Raw genomic sequence first — 13,229 nt, forward strand, 5'->3', positions numbered from 1 at the left:
GGTCAATTTTGTTGTTGAACCATCCACCAGGAGACTCCCAAGTCCAACGTTTAGATTCTGCCTTCTGGAACTGTGAGTTACCATGGATGGTCTTGGTCGACATGATGAACTCAGACAGTCTCTCACCCTGTTCGTTCCATTCTAGGCCATGGGTCCTGATGTGGAGTTCTTCGGCTGATCTTCTCGGACCTATCTTGGCATTAAAATCACCGACAGGGACCGGAGGGATAGTACAGTGTGTACGGCATTTGCCTTGCACGCGGACAATCCGGGTTTGATCCCTGGCATTCCATATGGTTCCCCAAGCACTGCCAGGAGTAATTCCTGAGTGCATGAGCCAGGAGTAACTCATGAGCATCACTGGGTGTGACCCAAAAAAGCAAAAAAAAAAAAAATCACCGACAATGATCTTGTAGAAGGTGTGGTCTTCTTTATAGAACTTCTCCAGCTCCATGTAGAACTTCTCAATTTCTCCTTCATCGTAATTGGATGTTGATGCGTAGACAATGAAGACAGAAACTGCTGGCAGTGAGCCACATCTATTCAAGTGTAGTTGTCGTCCGATTCAGGTTGTTAGGCAATATATTATAATATAATATATTGATATATTATATATCAATATAGTATATAAATGAAATATAAATATATAAAATTATAAATAATATAATAATTATACTTTATTATTGCAAATGGGCTGGAGCAATAGCACCTAACCCTTTCATGCAGCCAACATGGCTGACCCGAGTTCGTTTCCTCTGCCCCTCTCGGAGAGCCCGGCAAGCTACTGAGAGTATCTCGCCCACACGGCAGAGCCTGGCAAGCTACCCGTGATGTATTTGATATGCCAAAAACAGTAACAACAAAGTCTCCAATGACATTACAGGGCCCGCTCGAGCAAACCAATGAACAATGGGAGGATAGTGATAGTGATTATTGCAAATAATTTTATTTAGTATGAGTGTAGCGCTGTAGCACTGTCCTCCCATTGTTCATCGATTTGCTCGAGCAGGCACTAGTAACATCTCCATTGTGAGAATTGTCAAGTAACAACAAGTATGAGTGCATAAGAGAAAATATTTTTCCGGTAAATTTTTAGATATTTTATAGTATGTTCATAAACAATAATTACTATTGAAGATTACTTTTTACAAAGTTATTCTAAATTTGATTATTGCTTGCATATAAATTTTACATTTACAAAGTTAATATGTGAAATTCTTTTGGTGAAAGGCTAAACTGAATGTGATTTGTTCTTTTTTTTTTTTTAAATAGTGCTGGGGAAGGACCCCGGGATGTCACACGTGGCAGAATGCACTCTGCACTGGGCCACACCCCCAGCTCTACTTTATGTTTTGTTTTTATCTTTGGGCCACACCTGGTATTGGTCGTGGGCTACTCCCAGTTCAGTCCTTTGGGGACCATGTAATGCTGGGGTTTGAATCTGAGCCTCAAGCATGAAAACATGTGTTCAGCCTGTTGAGCTATCTCTTTGGCCAGTCTATGTAATCTGAAGGGTTTGAGCAGTAGTACAGGAGGTGGGCATCTGCCTTCCATGAAACTGACTCAGGTTCAATTCCTGGCACCCTCCCCATATGGTCCCCTGAGTTGGCCAGGAATAATTCCTGAATGCAGATATATGAATAACCCCTGAACACTGCCAGGTATGGCCCCCAAACCAAAAACCAAAACTAAAAGGAAAAATCTGGCTCTTTAATGACCACTAATATTAATAAGATTAGGTCCGAAAATAGTTTTAACATAAAAATTAAAATTATAACACTTTCCGGGTTTAAAAAAACAGTATGCGAAAATGATACACCTTTTATGAACCAACTGATACTTGAATGTCAGATGACATGTATTTAAGTAAAATAAAATTTGGGGCTGGATCAATAGTAAGTTTACCTAGCATGCGGCTGGCACAGGTTTGATCTTTGGTATCCCATATGGTCCCCCGAACATAACCAGGAGTAATTTCTGAGCGCATGGCCAGGAGCAACCCCTGAGCATCGCCAGGTGGGACCCCCAAAAGCAATAAATAGCTAAATAAATAAAATCAAGCTTGAGGTCCAGTAAGCTCCTATATAAGACACTTTCCTCATCTTTACTTTCTTGGTTGTCTTGCCTTTGCACCATCTCACAGTGGAAGGTGTTTACAATTATTCTCATTTTTTGTGGACTCAGTGTTTCGTTAACCATTAAGAAGTAATTTGAATTCTTTGACATGTTCCCGGGTGCTATTCCAGATGTAATTATACTGGTACAGTAACTGAATCTTGGGTTCTAAGAACTTTAAACTTTAAAGGGATGCCAAGTTGCTCAAGTCTGAAATTGAAGATGAGCAAACCATGGTCAAGAGAGACCAACTGAACTCACGGAGCCAAAGGGAGAGTGCTTGGAACATGGACCACACGGGTTTCCATCTACTTGAAATGCTTTCTTAAGTAACTCTAAGTCTGCATGTGAATGTGTTTATACAAAGCTTTTTAAATAGATGTACACACACATACATATATGAACTTCTGGAATAACTCTCATCTACACCACATCACTCTTGTCATGGTGTTTGGGGGTTTCTCCCTGTGGTGCTGAGGACCAGTCAGTGCCAGGAGTCCGTCTGCCCAGGGTTCCCCTTTGCAAAGCACCTGCTTCATTTGAGTCATCTCTTGCTCTTTGGTTCTCATTTTTTTCACTCCAAGTTTCTTTGGATGTGGAACCCTCTGTTGCATCCTACTTAGAGTAACTACACGTTGGGAAAAGTGTATGGCTGTTTTCTGGAAGCTTCTGTGAATTGACCTGCTGCTACATCATGTCTTGCCACACCCAGAAGGTTAGAACTCAGTTGCTGACAACACCTGCTGAGTTATCACCAGGTGCGGCACAGAGGAGAAGGAAATGTACGTTCATCAGGGAACTGCTCAAGTCTGTCTTTGGCAGGACCTATTTTGTGCTCAGAGCTCTTCTGCAGACACAAAGGGGAATAGAAATACTAATAATGAAAGGAGTCTTTCTTCACCCTTCGAGATAGCACAGTGGGTAGTGGCATTTGCCTTACATGTGGCCGACATGGGTTCGATTCCTCCGCCCCTCTCAGAGAGCTTGACAAGCTACCGAGAGTATCCTGCCTGCACAGCAGAGCCTGGCAAGCTCCCCGTGGCATATTTGATATGCCAAAAACAGTAGCAACAAGTCTCACAATAGAGACATTACTGGTGCCCGCTCGAGCATATCAATGAACAACGGGAGGACAGTGCTATAGTGCTACCACCCAAATATTTAAAAAGTGCACCAGGGACATCTTGTTTCTGTGCCAGCATGCCAGTGGCTGGAGCTGCTGCTCTATCTTAACAAGTAAAAGAATTTCAAGCATCATCAGCAATTGGGTCCATCCAAGAAGAGAAGTCCCAGAACAAAACTCTGTTCCCAGAGGCTTGAGAGGCAGATGAATCTTTTCACACATCACAGCAGAAAACCAAGAGGAGAAATCTCTGAGGGAGCTACTCCAGGAAGGAATTACAGCCTAAGCTGTAATTGAGGCCTAGGGTGGACATATCAGAGTTAGTGTGGACACACTGGGAGGCATCCATTTTTTGGTTTGTTTGTTTGTTTCTTACCTCCCAGCCTGTTACCAGATGCTCACAGTGAAGATTAGAGAAAATTCCCTTCTTTTATTTCTGGCAGGGGGTGAGAAAAAGGAGCTACTTTGGAATGTTCTAGAACATTCTGTTCACCAGGCCTATCCTTAGCAGGAATAACTTTAGCAGAGTCCAAGGTTCTGGGGAAAGAAAACACACAATTCTACTTTCCTCTAGCCTTCTCTAACCAGGAGGGAAAACTCAACTCCAAGCCTGTCTAGAGAAGGTATCACTGTATCACTGTCATATCACTGTTGTCCAGTTGTTAATTGATTTGCTCGGGCAGGCACCAGTAATGTCTCCATTCATTCCAGTCCTGAGATTTTAGCAGTCTCTCCTTATTTGTCCTTCCCAATGACTGCCCTATTGGAGGCTCCTTCAGGGTCAGGGGAATGAAGCCCGTTATAGTTACTGTTTTTGGTGTATCGAATACATAATGAGTAGCTTGACAGGCTCTGCCCTGCAGGTGGAATACTCTCCATAGTTTGCTGGGCTGAGAGGTCTAGAGAAGGTAAAAAGCAAAATCCAGGGACTGGATGTAGCTGATCCACATTTGATTCTTGGCATCTGTACAGTGTAAGGCATTTGCCTTACATGTGGTTGAACCAGGTTCAATCCCCAGCATCCCATATGGTTCCTTGAGCACTGCCAGGAGTAATTCCTGCGTGTAAAGCCAGGAGTAACCCCTGAGTATTACTGGGTGTGGATCCCCCACATTTATTTTTGGCACTGTGGTTTACAATACTGGTGATGGGAGGATTTCATGCATAACCCATGCCCACTTGCAGAATGATCACTTTCCTCCGCCATTGTCCCAGTGGCTCTCCCTCAAGTCCCCTCCATTTTCCTCTGTGGTAGCTTTGAAGATCAGTTCTTTGTTTCTGTTGCTTTTGGACATTTGTTTTACTCCTACTTCTTTTTATTCCCAACATGGGAGAGATCATTCTGTTTCTTCCTCTCCTTCAAACTTCACTCATTCAATCTTGATACAACTTGATAGAGTTTCCCAAAGGGGGCGGCTCTGGGGGTGGGGGTTAGGGCACAGGAATGAGGGGCAAGTGTGTTATGGGAACAGTGGCAGCCTTGGATGCAGTTGGGGGGGTGATTTCTGTTCCTGAAAAGATCAATTTCCATGGGGGTGTAGAGTGATTTTGTTTATGATGGGGGCTGCAGGTGAAATACGTGCAGGAACCTCTGATATACAATGGAATATTTTCCAGCACTCCAAAGAACAGAGCTATGAAGCCATGTGAGATGAAGGAAATTTTAAATGCATTTTACTAAGTGAAAGAAGCCAATTTCAAAAGGCTATGTACGACGTGACTCTTAACTGTATACTTGGAAAAGGCAAAACTGGAGAGAGTAAAAAGATCTAACCGTGCGTAGAGTGGGTTGGGCACTTGCCTTATGTACCGCCGGCCTGGGTTTAATCCCTGGCACCCCAAATAGTCCCCAGGGCCTGCCAGGAGTGATCCCTGGGCACTGAGCCAATGGGTATGGCCAAAACAGAGAAAGAATAAAAGAAAAAATAGGAAGGAGAGAGAGAGAGAGAGAGAGAGAGAGAAAGAGAGAGATATTCCAGGTTCCGCTCAGAAGCTTGCCACAGTGGTGGTGGTCCGAGGACAGCCAGGATAGAGAAGGGACAACTTTGACAAAGATAGCCGGAAGTGATCAGTTTGGACAAGAACTGAGTGCTGAAAGTAGGGACAAACATGGTAACTTTTCAGTACCTGTAAAAGGTAAAGGTAAAGGCCCTCCCATTGATCGTCGATTTGCTCGAGCGGGCCCAGTAACGTCTCCATTGGAGACTTTGTTGTTACTGTGTCTGGCATATCGGATACTCTCGGTAGCTTGCCGGGCTCTCCGAGAGGGGCGGAGGAATCGAACTCGGGTCGGCCATGTTGGCCGCTTGTAAGGCGAACGCCCTACCTGCTGTGCTATTGCTCCAGCCCAGTACCTATAATCACAAACTAAGAGTGAGTGAGCGAGTGAGAGATTAGAAAGAAAAGTGGAGTTGAGGGGAGAGGGCAGGATGGAAACTGGGGACATTGGTGGTGGGAAATGTACACCAGGGAAAGGGTAATGAAATGCTGAATGACTAAAACCCAATTATGAACAACTTTGTAACTGTGTATCTCAGGGTGATTCAATGAAAAAAAAATTAAATATCATGTTTCTCTACCCCCCAGCCCCCAAATAAAATACCCAAAGGTCTGAGAGACAATGTGGGGGCTAATGCATGATGTGCTGGCCTGGAGCGATAGCTCAGTGAGTAAGGCATCTGCCTTGCACGCAGCCAAGATGGTCAACCTGAGTTCGATTCCTCTGCCCCTCTTGGAGCCTGGCAAGCTACTGAGAGTATCTCGCCTGCACCGCAAAGCCTGGCAAGCTACCCATGACACATGCGATATGCCAAAAACAGTAACAACAAGTCTCACAATGGAGCCGTTACTGGTGCCCGCTCGAGCATATGGATGAACAATGGGAGGAGAGTGACAGTGACAATGCATGTGCTTAGCATGGGTCCTATTCAGTTTGATCTCCAGTACCACAGTCCCCTGAGCTGGAGCGATAGCACAGAGGTAGGGAGTTTGCCTTGCACACAGCCAGCCCAGCTGAGCCAGGTTCAATTTCTCTGCCCCTCTCAGAGAGCCCCTCAAGCTACTCAGGTATCTTGCCTGCAAGCTACCCATGATGTAGTCCATATGCCAAACACAGTAACAATAAGTCTCAAAGTGGAGATGTTCCTGGGGTCGCTCAAGCAAATCGATGAACATGGGGAGGACAGAGCTATAGTGCTACCACGGTCCCTGAGCAACCTGCAAAGTCTGGGTAATCCCAGCACACGGGGCTTTTGCAGCACTGCACCCTCACCTTGAACTGCCTGCCTGTTTGAAGGCTTCCCAAAACCGGCTGCTGGCGTGTCAGTGAGCATGCAAAGCACAGCCGACAGGAGCATTTTGCACATGCATTCCATTGGCACATGTCTGACTCTCAAACCTCCGCGTCAAGCCCAGTAACTGTTGCTCTTCCGGTGGTCACGAGACATCTTTTATTTTTATTTCCTTTCTTTTTTTTAGGAATGGTTTCTACTTTGGACAACCTGGCAGGGTACCGAATGTAACCTACCCACACCGCAGAGTCTGGCAAACTCCCCGTGGCGTCCCCAATATGCCAAACACCAGTAACAATGAAGGGTCTCATTCTCCTAACTCTGAAAGAGCCTTGAATGTGGCACTTTTTAAAAAAAATCTCAGGGCTAGGACGAAGGAGACGTTACTGGGGCCTGCTCGAGGCAACCCTCGAATAACAGGATGGTCATGATCATGGTCTTTTTTTTAGGTCCCACCCAGCGGTGACCAGGAGTGACTCCCACCGGTGCTGGGGCGGGGAGGAGGGGAGCCGGGAGTGCTAATAGGGGGTGTTGAGGGTCGCACTCGGGTCGATCGCGTGGACAGGCGTCTTTCCCCCCTTCTCCTTCCCATCCTCCGGCCTCATCCTCTCCAACAGCTGCTTCCTACCTAGCCCAGCCTTTCGCTCACGTTCAACCAGGCAGGGGGGCTGGTCCCCACGTGGGGTCCGACCGGGGCATCCCCCAAGCGCCCCTTGCATGCGGCTCCCCTGCTCCCTCCCCGCCAGCTCGGGTGCACCCCGACACCTGCCCCCCGCGTCGCCTGGCCCGGCCTCCGCACCCCTCCTCTTGAGATCCCGAGAGGAGGCGTCAGCCCCGCGCTGCGCGGCGACTTGGGCCACCGGGACCCAGCGGGTCCGACTGCTGCAGCCGCAGCCGCGCCGGCCGCCGCGCTCCCGGGCCGAGAGCCACTTCCGGTGCCCGGTGCCGCGCCGAAAGCCGTCCGGCCGCCCGCCCGCCCGCCGCGCGCCCGGCAGCTCGGTCCTCCGCACTCTCGCCCGGCGCCATCGGGGACTCGGGGACCGCCGCGCCCCCGAAGGCGCCCCGAGAGGCTCCTCCCTCGGGCCCGACCCCGCCCGGGCCCGCGGCGGCGGCGGCGGCGGCCGAGTCCGGGGCGGAACGTTCGCGGCGGGCGCGGGCGGCGCCCGGAAGCGGCGGGGCGCGGGAGCGAGGCGGCGGGGCTGCGGGGCCGCCTTCCGGGCCGCGGGGCGCCGTCCTGAGGCGGGAGCCGGGGGTCGCGCCCGCCCTTCCGCCCGCCGGCGAGATGCTGGAGTCGTACGTGACGCCCCTCCTCATGAGCTACGTGCACCGCTACATCAGGAACCTGCGGCCCTCGGACCTGCAGCTCTCGCTCTGGGGCGGCGACGTGGTGCTCAGCAAGCTCGAGCTGCGGCTGGACGTGCTGGAGCAGGTGGAGCCGGGCCGGGCCGGGGCGCCGCGGGGCGGGGGCGGGGGCGGGGGCCGGCCTCGAGGGGCCCCTCCGTGCGGGGGCCCGGAAGCTCTCGCGTCTCTCGCTCTCCGTCTCTGTCTCTCAGCCGTCCTCTGTCTCTCTCCGTCGCCCTCGGTGTGTGTCTCTCTCCGTCTCTGTCTTTCTGTCGCTCTGTCTCTCGATCTCTCTCACTGTCACCCGCGTCTCTGTCTTTCTCTGTCTCTCTCTCACTGTCGCCCTCTCTCTCTCTCTGTCTCTCCATCATCTCTCACTGTCACCCGTGTCTCTCTCTCTCTCTCTGTCTCTCTCGCCGGCTTCCTCTCCCTGTCTCCTGTCTCTCGCTGTCGTCTCTCTCCCTGTCTTCCTCTCTCCGTGTCTCTCTCCCTCTCTGTCTCTCTGTCTCTCGATCTCTCTCACTGTCACCCTCTCTCTGTCTCTGTCTCTCTCTCTGTCTCTCAGCCTTCCTCTGTCTCTCTCTCTCTGTCTCTCTGTCTCTGTCTCTCTGCCTTCCTCTGTCTCTCTCTGTCTCTCACCGTCGCCCTCGGTGTGTGTCTCTCTCCGTCTCTGTCTCTGTCTCCGTTTCTGTCGCTCTGTCTCTCGATCTCTCTCACTGTCACCCGTGTCTCTGTCTTTCTCTGTCTCTCTCTCACTGTCGCCCTCTCTGTGTCTCTGTCTCTCTGCCTTCCTCTGTCTCTCTGTCTCTCACCGTCGCCCTCTGTGTGTGTCTCTCTCTGTCTTTCTCTCCGTCTTCCTTTCCCGGTCTCGCTGTCTCTCGCTGTCGTCTCTCTCCCTGTCTTCCTCTCTCTCTCTGTGTCTCTCTCCGTCTCTGTCTCTCTGTCCCTCCGCCTCTGTCGCCATGTCTCTCTGTCTCTCGATCTCTCACTGTCACCCGTGTCTCTTTCTCTGTCTCTCTCTCTCTCTGTCTTCCTTTCCCTGTCTCTCTGTCTCTCGCTGTCTCTCTCCCTGTCTTCCTCTCTCCGTCTCTGTCTTTCTGTCTCTCCATCTCTGTCGCCGTGTCTCTCACTGTCGCCCTCTCTCTGTCTCTGTCTCTCTGTCTTCCTCCGTCTCTCACCGTTGCCCTCTGTGTGTGTGTCTCTCTGTCTCTCGCTGTCGCCCGCTGTCTCTCTCCGTCTCTCTCCCTGTCTTCCTCTCTCTGTGTCTCTCTCCGTCTGTCTTTCTGTCTCTCTGTCTCTCCGTCTCTCACTGTCACCTGTGTCTCTGCCTTCCTCTGTCTCTCTCTGTCTCTCTCCCTCTCTCTCCTCTCACTCCTCCCTCTTTCTCTCTCCTCTGTCTCTCACCCCGCTCCCATCCACACTCCCCCCCCCCCAAAAAAAAACCCAAAAAGCCTAGAGCGAGTTCCCAGGAGACCTGGGAGGCAACTCACCGCTTGGTAAGACCGTCTGTCTGCGGTAGAGAGACCCCGTCTTTGGCCTTGAGCCGCCGGAGGATCCCCGGAAATGTCACCTGGAAATGGTACATGGAAATGTTACATTTGGAAGCGTTCCTTGGGCAAAAAGTGGCTTGCCTGGTTACTGTTTCTTTCACCCGGAGCAGCGGAGGGGCGGGACCTTTGAGTCCTTCACTTCCGTGCACCTCTTACCTGGGTCCGGTAACCCCCTAGGCTTGAGGATACACGAAGCAGGACCGATCTGGTCGCATCCAGCTGCTTTTGATTTGAGGAGATAAGGGAAGGTGGACGCCTCCACACCTAGCTGGTTGTGCCTGGCTACTTCCTCCGCTGAATCAAGAGTTGACAGCAAGATAGATCCATGCGCCTCCACCCCCCCCCCCCCCCCCAGTTGTGGTTATCCTAACGCTTTTATTAAAAAATAAAATGAGCGCAAATCCTAACTGTGGAGCTACTCTTTACCTATGCGTCTGCATCAGTAATTACCATTCAGGTCAAGAACTAGGACGTTGCCATCACCCACATGTCGCCCTCGTGTCCCCGATCATCAGTGCCTTCCTCCCGAACACCAGGAGATTGCTATCCTGACTTCTATGAACACACGTAGCTTTTACCGGTTCCTGGACCTTCAGAAATTGGAGTCATCTGTGTCTGGCTTGGTTCTGTAACAAGGCCACCGCACGGCCAAGATGAGCTCAGGTTGTATGAGGGACAGGTTTTTAAAACATTTATTTTATTTAAATAGACCTTCTAGTGTGCCATTCAGACTCACAGTTTTTCGATGGATGTACCCTTGAGTTCTCTCTACTTTGTAGACTCTTCTTTGTGTGCGCGTTCCCAGAGTTGAACCCAGAGTATCCTACATGCCAAGTGTGTGTTCTACCACGGAGCCACATCCCACCCCTTATTTCTACCTTCGGCTTTTGTGAAGAAAGTGTTTATTATGAACATTCTTGTACATGTAACTAAATTATAATTCTCATTGAGGTTTATTCTGGGTTTTTGGTTCCAACCCACCTGCATAGGGGCCATTCTTGGTTCTGTGCTCAGGAGTGACCCTTTGTGGTCCTTGAGGAGCATATGTGGTGCCAAGGATCAAACCAGGGCTAGCCAGATGCAAGGCAAGTACTTTACCTTCTGTACTGTTTTTCCAAGCCCTTTTACTGAAATTTAAATTTGCTTCTTCCTGATGGTTTTCAGTATCTTTTCAGATTCCACTTAATGACTGTCTTTTATTGTAAAGTGAGACCTTAGAGTATTGTTTTTCCTTTTCAAATTAGAACTTTCCTTTCCCTTACTGATGTGTAGGAGTTCTTTATATATTTTGATCACGAATACTTTGCTAGGTAAAAGTTTTACGTATCAGTGTGTAGATACAAGTGTGTCCTGCATGCTTGTGTGAGGAGAGAGAATCTAGCAGGCAAAGCTCATGGTGTGCGTCCGTAAGGCCTGGGCTCAGTCCCCAGAATGGCATGTGCCCCAAGCAGGGAGTCTGCCGGAGTAGACATCCCCTCTGCCCCAGATGTCTGTGCAGTATTACCCCTACTGTCTTTTGATGAACAGAATTTTATATTTTGAGGTCCAGTTTATTAGTCTTTTCCTTTAATGATTTTTACTTTTCATATTTCCTCTAAGAAATCTTTATTCCAAAGCCATGAGATTTTTGCCTGTTTTATATTAGAAACTTAAATGTTAGAAACTTAATTGTATTTTGTATTTTATTATTCATCTAAAATTTTTTTTTTGAAATGTGTGAAGTAGGGGGGAAGATTAATTTTTTTCTCACTGATATTTAATGGATCCATTTATTGAATCCTTTTTGTCTTACTGAATCTCTTAAAATCAGGTTGTCCTATGTGTGTCTATTTTTATTTTGTGGTCCTGCTCTTAGACAGTCTTCATCTTTCATAGTATTGTTTGGATCACTTTGTTCGTTCTTTCCTTCAAGATTGTCTAAACTATTATAGGTCCTTTGCATTCCCATATACATTTTAATCCAGCTTGTAAATTTTAGAGCACCTGCCCGGCTGATGGGAAGCCATTCATTATTTATTTATTTATTTATTTATTTTTATGTAGGAGTACTGCTATCTAGTCAGCCAATTTTTTTTTCATTTTTTATAATTTTATTTATTGAATCACCATGAGAGCAGTTACAAAGCTTTTGGGTCTAAGTCTTGGTCATACAATGAAACACCCGTACCTTCACCAGTGCCCATTCTCCACCACCAAAAACCCCAGTATACCCCCATCCCACACCCTCCCCCTACCTGTGGGGCAGATGATTTCCCCATTACTCTCTCTCTACTTTGATCATATTCAATATTTTGACACCAGACCCACCATTATTATTTGAGATTTTACCCCAACACTCAGATCTGCTGAAAAGGCAACAATAGACAATTTGTGTTCTATTGCTGGTTATGAATAACATATGATGTTGCGTGGCTGCAGTAGGGGCATGTGGTTTTGAAATTCCAAAATTTTAACACTTAAATCTGGAGGGATTTCTGCTAAAAGCCACTGGGTTTTGAGATTTCCTCCTGAGTCTCTGGGATCATGGCTGTTGAGCAGCTTGATCAGGAGCCAGAGAGGCTGTTCATGGGCAATGACTTGGGGTCTCGTTGGGACGGGGAGACCAGGACTGGTTCCAGCCCCATCCTGTGAGGCCCAACAAGTTTCGTCACTGCGGGCCCAGACCTGACTGTCCAATGGCCTCTGGAGGATGACTGCCACTGAGCCACCAAGGGAAAGCAGACGGAGTGACAGCACCCTTTCCTCACTGGGGTGGCCTGGCGACAGTAACCTACTGTGGGGTCCGGATGCATTTCTGCCAAAAGCCACTGGGTTCTGAGATTTGTTTCTGAGTCTCTGGGATCATGGCCGTTAAGCAGCTTGATCAGGAGCCAGAGAGGCCGTTCATGGGCGATGACTTGGGGTCTCTTTGGGGTGGGGAGGACAGGACCGGCTCCACCCCCATCCTGTGAGGCACTACGTGCCTCGTCACTGGGGGCCCAAACCTGACTGTCCAGTGGCCTCTGAAGGATGGTGGCCTCTGGGCCACTGGGGGGAACAGGCCAAGGCACGAAACTTATTCCCACCTGGGTTGGCCCAGCACCGGTAACCTACTGCAGGGATTGGACGCATTTCTGCTAAAAGCCGCTGGGTTTCGAGATTTGTTTCTGAGTTTCTGGGATCATGGCCATTAAGTAGTTCAATCAGGAACCAGACAGGCCATGCCTCCAATTATATAACTGAGCCGGAGGTGGTTTGTGGGTGTGTTTCCCACATACCTACCTTTTGGCCGTTTACTTTCTTGGTAAACTTTGCTCCAAGGTTTTGGGGTCTAGCCAAAGACACAGCAGCAATTTTGGGGTGTCTGGAATTCTGAAGGCGCCATTAGGCTGCTGATGCACTCGCCTCACAGGTACAGATTGACCTGCTGGCGGCACCATACCCCCAAGTCCATCATTTTTTAAATTAAAAAATACTATTTGGTGGACCATCAAAGCAGTACCCAGTGGTTGTCACTTTTTGGCAGTTCTGAATTCTTGACCAATTGGACCATTCAATACTGCTCAGGCCCTGAGTGCTGGTGACCACCAGGGCCACAGATAGTGTTGCTCGGGGCGCCAGCATAGTACCTTTTGATGCTTTTGGAGCCATGGGGTGCTGTGGATCTAATGGGGTCAGGCACATCGAAGGCAGGCTTCTTAAGCCCTGTAGTATCTGGCTCCTATTTAAAGAAAATAATTGATTTACAAGAGTGTAAATGTGTATGTGTTTTAGGATTATAACGTTCCCACTTTTCATCTGCCACCAAAATGCCAGTGTTGGGCCACTAAT

General features: G+C 48.9%; 1 protein-coding gene across 5 annotated transcripts in view; it reads left to right on the forward strand.

Moving 5' to 3' along the window:
* The first annotated feature begins 7,804 nt into the window (after nt 1–7,804).
* The window catches only part of VPS13B (vacuolar protein sorting 13 homolog B), a 667,453-nt gene continuing 662,028 nt past the window's right edge, over nt 7,805–13,229 (forward strand). For all 5 annotated transcript variants that reach the window (XR_008793959.1, XM_056124953.1, XM_056124949.1 and 2 more), the window contains exon 1: nt 7,805–7,957. Coding sequence is in view for 4 of the 5 variants with exons in the window: in XM_056124953.1 (XP_055980928.1) it covers nt 7,811–7,957 (147 nt within the window). In the remaining variant the exon portion in view is untranslated. The remainder of the gene's footprint in view (nt 7,958–13,229) is intronic.

The sequence above is a fragment of the Sorex fumeus genome, unplaced genomic scaffold (assembly GCF_029834395.1).
Source record: "Sorex fumeus unplaced genomic scaffold, SorFum_2.1 ptg000053l, whole genome shotgun sequence".
NCBI classification, from domain to species: domain Eukaryota; kingdom Metazoa; phylum Chordata; class Mammalia; order Eulipotyphla; family Soricidae; genus Sorex; species Sorex fumeus.